Source organism: Sinocyclocheilus grahami, unplaced genomic scaffold, assembly GCF_001515645.1.
Source record: "Sinocyclocheilus grahami isolate Dianchi unplaced genomic scaffold, SAMN03320097.WGS_v1.1 scaffold1400.1, whole genome shotgun sequence".
Taxonomy (NCBI): Eukaryota; Metazoa; Chordata; class Actinopteri; order Cypriniformes; family Cyprinidae; genus Sinocyclocheilus; species Sinocyclocheilus grahami.
Genome location: NW_015506579.1, coordinates 76,246 through 87,526, shown reverse-complemented (window position 1 = coordinate 87,526; position 11,281 = coordinate 76,246). Strand labels below are relative to the sequence as shown.

At 48.1% G+C, this 11,281-nt stretch overlaps 1 protein-coding gene across 5 annotated transcripts in view; it reads left to right on the top strand.

The window, feature by feature from the left end:
- LOC107569974 (ubiquitin carboxyl-terminal hydrolase 8) overlaps positions 1-11,281 on the top strand; it is a 16,404-nt gene that overhangs the window by 4,436 nt on the left and 687 nt on the right. For 3 of the 5 annotated variants that reach the window (XM_016256150.1, XM_016256149.1, XM_016256154.1), the window contains 14 exons: positions 2,044-2,179; positions 2,826-2,871; positions 2,949-3,105; positions 4,347-4,509; positions 4,724-4,865; positions 5,712-5,890; positions 5,959-6,411; positions 8,773-8,847; positions 8,924-9,219; positions 9,346-9,567; positions 9,638-9,848; positions 9,948-10,184; positions 10,320-10,462; positions 10,539-10,671. In XM_016256150.1, the coding sequence (XP_016111636.1) occupies positions 2,044-2,179; positions 2,826-2,871; positions 2,949-3,105; positions 4,347-4,509; positions 4,724-4,865; positions 5,712-5,890; positions 5,959-6,411; positions 8,773-8,847; positions 8,924-9,219; positions 9,346-9,567; positions 9,638-9,848; positions 9,948-10,184; positions 10,320-10,462; positions 10,539-10,671 (2,593 nt within the window). The remainder of the gene's footprint in view (positions 1-2,043; positions 2,180-2,825; positions 2,872-2,948; positions 3,106-4,346; positions 4,510-4,723; positions 4,866-5,711; positions 5,891-5,958; positions 6,412-8,772; positions 8,848-8,923; positions 9,220-9,345; positions 9,568-9,637; positions 9,849-9,947; positions 10,185-10,319; positions 10,463-10,538; positions 10,672-11,281) is intronic. The other 2 variants (XM_016256151.1, XM_016256152.1) reach the window with 2 other exon arrangements.

Sequence of the window (11,281 nt, the reverse complement as noted above, 5' to 3'; positions counted from 1 at the left end):
CACACACACACACACACACGCTCACTCACACACCTCACACAGACACTCACACACACACTCACTCACTCACTCACTCACTCAGACTCACACTCACTCATACCTCACAGACAGACACTCTCTCTCACACACACACTCTCTCACACACACACACACACGCTCACTCACACACCTCACACAGACACTCACACTCACTCACTCAGACACTCCCTCCCTCAGACTCACACTCACACACTCACTCCTACCTCACCTCACAGACAGACAGACACTCTCTCTCTCTCACACACACACACACGCTCACTCACACCCCTCACACAGACACTCACACTCACTCACTCAGACACTCCCTCCCTCAGACTCACACTCACACACTCACTCCTACCTCACCTCACAGACAGACAGACACTCTCTCTCTCTCACACACACACACACACACACACACACACTCACTCACTCACACACCTCACACAGACACTCACACTCACTCACTCAGACACTCACTCCCTCAGACTCACACACTCACTCATACCTCACCTCACAGACAGACAGACACTCTCTCTCACACTCACTCACTCACTCAGACTCACACTCACTCATACCTCACCTCACAGACAGACAGACACTCTCTCTCACACTCACTCACTCACTCAGACTCACACTCACTCATACCTCACCTCACAGACAGACAGACACTCTCTCTCACACTCACTCACTCACTCAGACTCACACTCACTCATACCTCACCTCACAGACAGACAGACACTCTCTCTCACACTCACTCACTCACTCAGACTCACACTCACTCATACCTCACCTCACAGACAGACAGACACTCTCTCTCACACTCACTCACTCACTCAGACTCACACTCACTCATACCTCACCTCACAGACAGACAGACACTCTCTCTCACACTCACTCACTCACTCAGACTCACACTCACTCATACCTCACCTCACAGACAGACAGACACTCTCTCTCACACTCACTCACTCACTCAGACTCACACTCACTCATACCTCACCTCACAGACAGACAGACACTCTCTCTCACACTCACTCACTCACTCAGACTCACACTCACTCATACCTCACCTCACAGACAGACAGACACTCTCTCTCACACTCACTCACTCACTCAGACTCACACTCACTCATACCTCACCTCACAGACAGACAGACACTCTCTCTCACACTCACTCACTCACTCAGACTCACACTCACTCATACCTCACCTCACAGACAGACAGACACTCTCTCTCACACTCACTCACTCACTCAGACTCACACTCACTCATACCTCACCTCACAGACAGACAGACACTCTCTCTCACACTCACTCACTCACTCAGACTCACACTCACTCATACCTCACCTCACAGACAGACAGACACTCTCTCTCACACTCACTCACTCACTCAGACTCACACTCACTCATACCTCACCTCACAGACAGACAGACACTCTCTCTCACACTCACTCACTCACTCAGACTCACACTCACTCATACCTCACCTCACAGACAGACAGACACTCTCTCTCACACTCACTCACTCACTCAGACTCACACTCACTCATACCTCACCTCACAGACAGACAGACACTCTCTCTCACACTCACTCACTCACTCAGACTCACACTCACTCATACCTCACCTCACAGACAGACAGACACTCTCTCTCACACTCACTCACTCACTCAGACTCACACTCACTCACACCTCACCTCACAGACAGACACTCTCTCACACACACACACAATCACTCTCACACTCACAGTGGATCCATTTACACCTGCTATTAACATCTGTCTCAGGTGCTCTGATCACAAGGGTTCAGTGCTAAATACAGGTGTAAACAGTTCTCATCACATCTGTAGTGTGCACTCTAATGAGGCCAGATGCATCCCAGAGCTCCGCCCACTCACCTGTCAATCATCCACTGATCTGTCCCAGGCAGATGTTAAGCCTAGTGTAAACACACACACACACACACACACTCTTCTGTCTCACAAACACTCTGTTCACCTTCTGGTGCTGCTCTCTCAGGTATGAGGAGGCAGAAGTGCGGAAAAAGCTGGAGGAGAAAGAGAGAAAGGAGGAAAAGAGTCGACGAGAAGAAAGAAGTGAAAAAGATAGCCTTGCTTCACCTCGAGGAGCTTCAGAGAAGAAGGACAATAAGAAGGTGCTGTAATGCTGCTGGACTGGAAATCATTCATCATTTGATCTGATAAACACACTCGTCAATGAGAATCAATTCCTGAAGCTTTATGCTGCACGGATATGTAATACTGTGGAAAAAGGAAGCATCAATTCAGATTACACAAACGAACGTGTTAGTTAGGGTACGTCTGCTTAACACTAACCTCATCATTAATGTAAATCAGACAATATTGACATAAAAATAAGAAAAATAGACTTATTGCTCTCTGCTGAATGAGCCATCAAAAACTGGAAAATATCAGAATGAAAAACTTCGAAACTAAAAATGTTAAAAATGATTGACCTGCACAAGTGTGTATGGTAAAAATGAACCGTGTTGCATTGTGACCCAGTTTCAGTGTGGCTTCATGGTCCATGCAAACATACTATGAGCTTGATCATGTGACAAGTTTATTTCACCTGCTGTAGCTTAAAAAGGAACAATATGAATATGCTATAGCGAGATAATAAAAAAAAAAATAATAGTAATTATCCGTGTTTTAGTAGTTCAACTTGCAGTTGGCACTCGAACAGTTAAACAGGTCAATGTTTAAAGGTCACAGGCCATTATCATGTATGCTTTGATTTGTTAATAATTAATTTTGCTGTTGTGTGTGTGTGTTTTACAGCAGGTTAAAGAGGAGCCCAATAACAGTAAGACCGGCTGTGATAAAGGTACCGTGTGTCCCGGCGGAGTGTCACACTTCTCTGTGTGTTTGTTGTTTTGTGACGTGTGTTTTCTGTCCCGTCAGGAAGCGTCAGCGCTAAGGATCTGTTCCAGCTGATGAAGGATCCCAGTATAAGTGTGCTGGTGATGGACGCGCGGAGCAGACAGGACTTCGAGGAGTCTCAGATGTGTGTCCCGTCTCAGACGTGCATCAGTGTTCCTCAGGAGGCCATCAGTCCGGGGTGAATCTCTCATGCACACACACACACACACACACACACACTCACAGACACACACACACACACACACACTCTCAAACACACAGACACACTCTCAAACACACAGACACTCACACACACACACAGAGACACAGACACACACACACGCAGACACACACACACTCTCAAACACAGACACTCACACACACACACACAGACACACTATCAAACACAGACACTCACACACACACACACACACACACAGAGACACAAACACAGACACACGCAGACACACACACACACAGACACACAAACACAGACACACGCAGACACACACACTCACAGACAGACAGAGACGCAGACACACGCAGACACACACACAGACAGACTCACACACAGACACACACACTCACTCTCACACACAGACAGACACACACACACACTCTCAAACACGCAGACACACACACACACAGACAGACACAGACACACTCACAGACACACACACACTCACACACACAAACACGCAGACACACACACACACTCACAGACAGACACACACACACTCACAGACACACACACACACACACACACACACACACAGAGACACAGACTCACACGCAGACACACACACGCACACACACAGACAGACTCACACACAGACACACACTCTCACACACAGACAGACAGACACACACACACACACACACTCATCTCAATGCATCTGCCCAGTTACCCATCATCACCCGTTAGTGAAATAATAGTGAAGTCTGCATTTCACATGTTCCAAAAATCTATTTTCTAAATGCAACTTATTGTGAAAGATTCATCCATGCGCGTTTCATTTTATACTAATGTTTTTGACCTTGCAACCTTTAATCAGAATATCATAACATCTAGTGAAGTGACAGTGATGTATGCTGGTCTTCTGCTATTAGTGTTATTTTAGTATCAAGATACTTTTATAGTTTTGTTTTATATTTTAAATTAGTTTGTATTTTCCATTTTCCTTTGTATGCGGGTTAAACTTTTAGTGATTTTTTTTTTAACATGTCTATATAGTTTTTAAATTACATTTTTGTTATTTTAGTACATAAAGTTAAACTAAATGAAAATGACAAATGTTGCCTCTGCAACTAGCTTTAAGTGGAGTCCAATCAACAACTGACAAATAGAACCAAGTCCCGCCCTACATGTTTTCTTTTTCAGTAATCTGCTTCACTCGTGTATATGAATATTGAATACTGGAATGTGCTGCTAATGCTCAGGGTGACGGTGAACCAGATCCAGCTGAAGCTCCCGGCAGAGTCTCTGGAGGACTGGAAGCGCCGTGGCTTTGTGGATTACGTGGTTCTGCTGGACTGGTTCAGCTGCGTCTCTGATCTCAAACTGGGCACCACTCTACAGAGTCTGAAGGATGCTCTCTATAAGGTACTGTAGGGCTGGCACTGTATCTCCAGCTCATCGTGTGTGTGTGTGTGTCGTATCTGATGTGTGTGTGTGTGTGTGTCGTATCTTGTGTGTGTGTGTGTGTGTGGTTTCTGGTGTGTGTGTGTGTGTCGTATCTGATGTGTGTGTGTGTGTGTGTGTCGTATCTGATGTGTGTGGTATCTGATGTGTGTGTGTGTGGTATCTGTGTGTGCAGTGGGACAGCAGCACGATCCTGCGCAGTGAGCCTCTGGTGCTGGATGGAGGATACGACAACTGGCTGCTCTTTTACCCAATGTACAGCAGCAACGCTAAAGTCAAACCCCCCCGACAGCAGACGGCCAGCACACTGCCCCAGCGTGAGTCTCACAGCACGCACAACACACCGGCTGCACTGATATATCGTGCACTGATGTATCCTAATATGCATTGTGGATATTAAAAATGTCTAAAGTTTTTGGGGTGAAAATCACTGATCATCTGAAGTGCACAAGAGCTGCAAAAGGACTTTTTACTTAGAATGAATAATAAAGTCTAATTTTACATTTTAAATTCGCATGGCAAAGCCAGAACTTAGAAAGGTATCGAATTGAATTGAGTTTTGTGAATCAAAGCGAATGATGGGACGACTGTTTCATTACTAGTGATATAAGGGTTTGAGCTGAAGAGGCTGATGTCGAGTGTTAGAGGGATAGCTCACCCAGAAATGGAGTAGGAACCAGCAACATTCTTCAGAATATCTTCTTTTGTGTTCAAGGCAAACTCGTACATGTTTGGAACAACTTGAGGGAGAGTAAATGATGACAGAATTTTTGGGTGAACTGTCCCTTTAAGGCCCATTAACACCAAAGACAATGACTATAATGATAACTATAACATTTTAATAATCTCTCTAAGTCTATGAGAATAATGAAATCACACCAGAAATATAACGACACGGAGGAACGATATCGTTGGAATCACTTTTAAGAACAATATTTTCCATCTGATGAGCGATTAAAAACATTGACAGCCAATCAGAAACCATCCAAGCTCAAGCATTTAAAGCGACAGACGACAAAACTGCAGCGTTTATAATAACCAGAACGTTATTGTGCGTGGGTGCTAATATAATTATCGTTATTGATATTGGTGTGATCGTTCTTAATCTCAGTGTATCTCCATGCTGATCAGTGAATGCAGTGACGCTGTTGCTGTGGTTTCAGTGAACTTCTCGTACCCGTCGCTGGAGGAGCCCGAAGCCGTGAGTGTGTGTGAGGAGCCTGCAGATGCGCAGCTCAACGGCAGAACCGTGGACCCAGAGCCGCCCGCAGAGCCGCCCGCATACACACCCACGCAACAACCCGCAAAGACAGACGCCGCCGTGCCACGACACACTCCACAGGTGAGTTACACCTGCAGCGCCGCGCAACCATCCACACAAACATGCACTAACGCTTCCTCTGAATGCAGATCGACCGCTCCAAGAAACCTGCGGTGAAACCGGCATCGAGTGCAAAGCTCAGCGATGAGCCCTCGGTAAACGACGGCCCCGTGGTGCCCGACCGCTCTGCTAAACCCCCGCTGGACCCTTCCAGAGCTCTGAGCGAAGAGGAGCGCAGGGAGATCCACGCTGAGACCCTCAGTCTGATGGAGAAAGCCCGCAAAGAGCAGGAGCAGCGCAAACGAGCCCTGGAGGAGAAAGAGACGGCCGAGAGACATCAGCGAGAACAGAGCGAGAGGAAGGAGGAGGAGGAGGAGGAGGAGGACGAGAAGCAGGAGAGGAAGAAGCTGGAGAGACAGACGGCCGAAGAGGAGGATCAGGGAAACGCCAGAGATGAGAAGAACAGGAGAGCACAGAAGGACGTGCCGCTGGACGCTGCCATGAAGAGCATGTCTCTGGATTCACCTGCAACCTTCAGCACTGTGAGTGACACACACACACACACACACACACACTCACCAGCATCAGGACGGCTGAACGCAGCATGCTTAGGTTGATCTATGGAGGGTTGAGTAGGAGTGTGGGGGATATTGACAAAAAATATATAGCAGACGGCCAGCACACTGCCCCAGCGTGAGTCTCACAGCACGCACAACACACCGGCTGCACTGATATATCGTGCACTGATGTATCCTAATATGCATTGTGGATATTAAAAATGTCTAAAGTTTTTGGGGTGAAAATCACTGATCATCTGAAGTGCACAAGAGCTGCAAAAGGACTTTTTACTTAGAATGAATAATAAAGTCTAATTTTACATTTTAAATTCGCATGGCAAAGCCAGAACTTAGAAAGGTATCGAATTGAATTGAGTTTTGTGAATCAAAGCGAATGATGGGACGACTGTTTCATTACTAGTGATATAAGGGTTTGAGCTGAAGAGGCTGATGTCGAGTGTTAGAGGGATAGCTCACCCAGAAATGGAGTAGGAACCAGCAACATTCTTCAGAATATCTTCTTTTGTGTTCAAGGCAAACTCGTACATGTTTGGAACAACTTGAGGGAGAGTAAATGATGACAGAATTTTTGGGTGAACTGTCCCTTTAAGGCCCATTAACACCAAAGACAATGACTATAATGATAACTATAACATTTTAATAATCTCTCTAAGTCTATGAGAATAATGAAATCACACCAGAAATATAACGACACGGAGGAACGATATCGTTGGAATCACTTTTAAGAACAATATTTTCCATCTGATGAGCGATTAAAAACATTGACAGCCAATCAGAAACCATCCAAGCTCAAGCATTTAAAGCGACAGACGACAAAACTGCAGCGTTTATAATAACCAGAACGTTATTGTGCGTGGGTGCTAATATAATTATCGTTATTGATATTGGTGTGATCGTTCTTAATCTCAGTGTATCTCCATGCTGATCAGTGAATGCAGTGACGCTGTTGCTGTGGTTTCAGTGAACTTCTCGTACCCGTCGCTGGAGGAGCCCGAAGCCGTGAGTGTGTGTGAGGAGCCTGCAGATGCGCAGCTCAACGGCAGAACCGTGGACCCAGAGCCGCCCGCAGAGCCGCCCGCATACACACCCACGCAACAACCCGCAAAGACAGACGCCGCCGTGCCACGACACACTCCACAGGTGAGTTACACCTGCAGCGCCGCGCAACCATCCACACAAACATGCACTAACGCTTCCTCTGAATGCAGATCGACCGCTCCAAGAAACCTGCGGTGAAACCGGCATCGAGTGCAAAGCTCAGCGATGAGCCCTCGGTAAACGACGGCCCCGTGGTGCCCGACCGCTCTGCTAAACCCCCGCTGGACCCTTCCAGAGCTCTGAGCGAAGAGGAGCGCAGGGAGATCCACGCTGAGACCCTCAGTCTGATGGAGAAAGCCCGCAAAGAGCAGGAGCAGCGCAAACGAGCCCTGGAGGAGAAAGAGACGGCCGAGAGACATCAGCGAGAACAGAGCGAGAGGAAGGAGGAGGAGGAGGAGGAGGAGGACGAGAAGCAGGAGAGGAAGAAGCTGGAGAGACAGACGGCCGAAGAGGAGGATCAGGGAAACGCCAGAGATGAGAAGAACAGGAGAGCACAGAAGGACGTGCCGCTGGACGCTGCCATGAAGAGCATGTCTCTGGATTCACCTGCAACCTTCAGCACTGTGAGTGACACACACACACACACACACACACACTCACCAGCATCAGGACGGCTGAACGCAGCATGCTTAGGTTGATCTATGGAGGGTTGAGTAGGAGTGTGGGGGATATTGACAAAAAATATATCTCAATATTTTCTGGGATTTTGTCAGTAAAGATAATTGAATGAGTAGAAACAGTGCTCATGTGACAGATTCACACACACACACACACACACACTCACCAGCATCAGGACGGCTGAACGCAGCATGCTTAGGTTGATCTATGGAGGGTTGAGTAGGAGTGTGGGGGATATTGACAAAAAATATATCTCAATATTTTCTGGGATTTTGTCAGTAAAGATAATTGAATGAGTAGAAACAGTGCTCATGTGACAGATTAACTATATCCTTTCATATGAATATACAACAAAACGTGTGGGGAAAATTGGCAACGTAGGCCTGTATGTTGAATTTTGGGGCAATCTTAACAGAATTAAAATAGGCCACATTATGCAGGGAAAACGTGTGCAAAGCGTGTTTTTTGTTGCGTTTTTGTGAAGAAAGTGACAACTCGTCTCGCACATTGTTAAAACAATAAACATCGCACACCCCTTGTGTAATGTGAACGACATCACACACTTGAACAGGAGTGTGTAACCTGTGCGCGCACGTGTGTGTGTTCCAGAGGGAGTCTCTGACGCGAGCACACAGTGAGGAGATGGGCCGAACCGTCCCAGGGCTGCCAGACGGCTGGATGAAGGTAAGAGCAGCAGGTGTTTGTCGTGTCGTGTTGTTGTTCGCTGGCGTTTCTAACCCTGAGCTGCTGGTCTCTGCAGTTTCTGGACACGGTGACGGGCACCTACAGATATTACCACTCTCCCACCAACCGCGTGCACCTGTACCCTCCGGAGGTCCACACGCCTCAGATCCAGCCCAGCGCCGCTAAAGCCAAGCCACCGCAGCCCGCCGAGACGGAGAAAGAGCTGGAGCAGGAGCGCGAGAGAGAGGAGGAGCGAGACCGAGAGCAGTCCAAACTCAAGCGCTCGTACTCCTCTCCAGACATCAGCCAAGAGCTGAGCGCAGAGACCAGCAGAAAACCTGCAGCCGTGCCCACCATCAACAGAGAGAACAAGTACACACACACACACACACACACACACACACACACACACACACACACACACACACACACACACACACACACACACACACACACACAAGTTCTTCACAGGCGTGCTGATGTGTGTTTGTGTCTCAGGCCGCTGACCGCTGCTACTTACAATAAGGTGGAGATTGCTCGGCCATCTGCAGCTCAGATCCGGAACCTGAACCCGGTGTTTGGAGGTCAGGGGCCGTTGCTAACGGGCCTCCGTAACCTCGGCAACACCTGCTACATGAACTCTATCCTCCAGTGCCTGTGTAACACGGTCGCCATGGCAGACTATTTCAACAGGAACATTTATCAGGACGACATTAACCGGTAATCCATCTTTCAGACGTCACTGATTAAACGATCACATTCAGTGTGACTGTGTGTGTGTTTCTCACAGGGCCAATATTCTGGGTCACAAGGGCGAGGTGGCCGAGGAGTTCAGCATCATCATGAAGGCACTGTGGTCAGGGCAGTACAAAATGATCAGCCCGCAGGATTTTAAAGGCACCATCTGTAAAATCAACAACCGCTTCTCCAGCTACGAGCACCAGGACTCTCAGGAGCTGCTGCTGTTCCTCATGGACGGCCTGCACGAGGATCTCAATAAGGTACAGCGCTGAGAGCAAGAGCTGAGCGTGTTCTTCAGGAACGATACGCCTCGTACCAGAAAGCATGATAAAGACGGGCATTCTCTCGTTCTCTGTCAGGCGGATAAGCGGCGCGGGTATAAGGAGGAGGACATCGATCATCTGGACGACGTGAGCGCAGCAGAGCTGGCCTGGTCCAAACACAGGCTCCTGAACGAGTCCATCATCGTGGCTCTGTTCCAGGGTCAGTTTAAGTCCACGGTCCAGTGCATGAGCTGCCAGCACAAGTCCCGCACCTTCGAGACCTTCATGTACCTGACTCTGGAGATGACGTCCAGCAGCAAGTGCTCGCTACAGGTCACAAACTCTCACAATTTCAAAAATTGAAATTTCCACTTGGGTGTGGAGTCACTATTCTCTCAGAGTTAGATCGATTATTAAGACTTTATAGTCATAGTAACTGGCTTTAATCACTGCTGTGTGTTTGTACAGGACTGTCTGAAGCTGTTCTCTAAAGAGGAGCGTCTGACCGACAGCAACCGCTTCTACTGCCGCCACTGTAAAACGCACCGAGACGCCATCAAGAAGATGCAAATCTGGAAAGTTCCGCCCATTTTACTCGTACACTTGAAACGGTGAGTCACGTCTGCAGCGCAGGGCTCTGATATCCCATAAAGCAGCGTGTCAAACGTGTTGGTGTGTGTTTGTAAGGTTTAAATACGACGGCCGGTGGCGGGAGAAGCTGCAGACGCTGGTGGATTTCCCGCTGGATAATCTGGACCTGTCACAGTACGTCATCGGACCCAAACCCAACCTGAAGAAGTACAACCTGTACGCTGTGTCTGTGAGTATGAGACCTCACCACACACTCACTCACACACACACACACACACACACACACACACACACACACACACACTCACACTCACACACAAACTCACTCACTCTCGCACACACACACATGCACACACTCTCTCTCTCTCTCTCTCACTCACTCACACACACGCCCACACACACATGCTCTCGCACACACTCTCACTCTCACACACACGCACACACTCTCTCACACACTCTCTCTCACACACTCTCTCTCACACACACACACACACACACACACACACACACTCACACTCACACACAAACTCACTCACTCTCGCACACACACACATGCACACACTCTCTCTCTCTCTCTCTCACTCACTCACACACACGCCCACACACACATGCTCTCGCACACACTCTCACTCTCACACACACGCACACACTCTCTCACACACTCTCTCTCGCACACTCTCACTCACTCTCACACACACGCACACACTCTCACACACTCTCTCTCTCTCTCTCTCTCACTCACTCACTCTCACACACACGCACACACTCTCTCACACTCTCTCTCTCACTCACACACACACACACACACACACACACACACACTCACACTCACTCTCTCT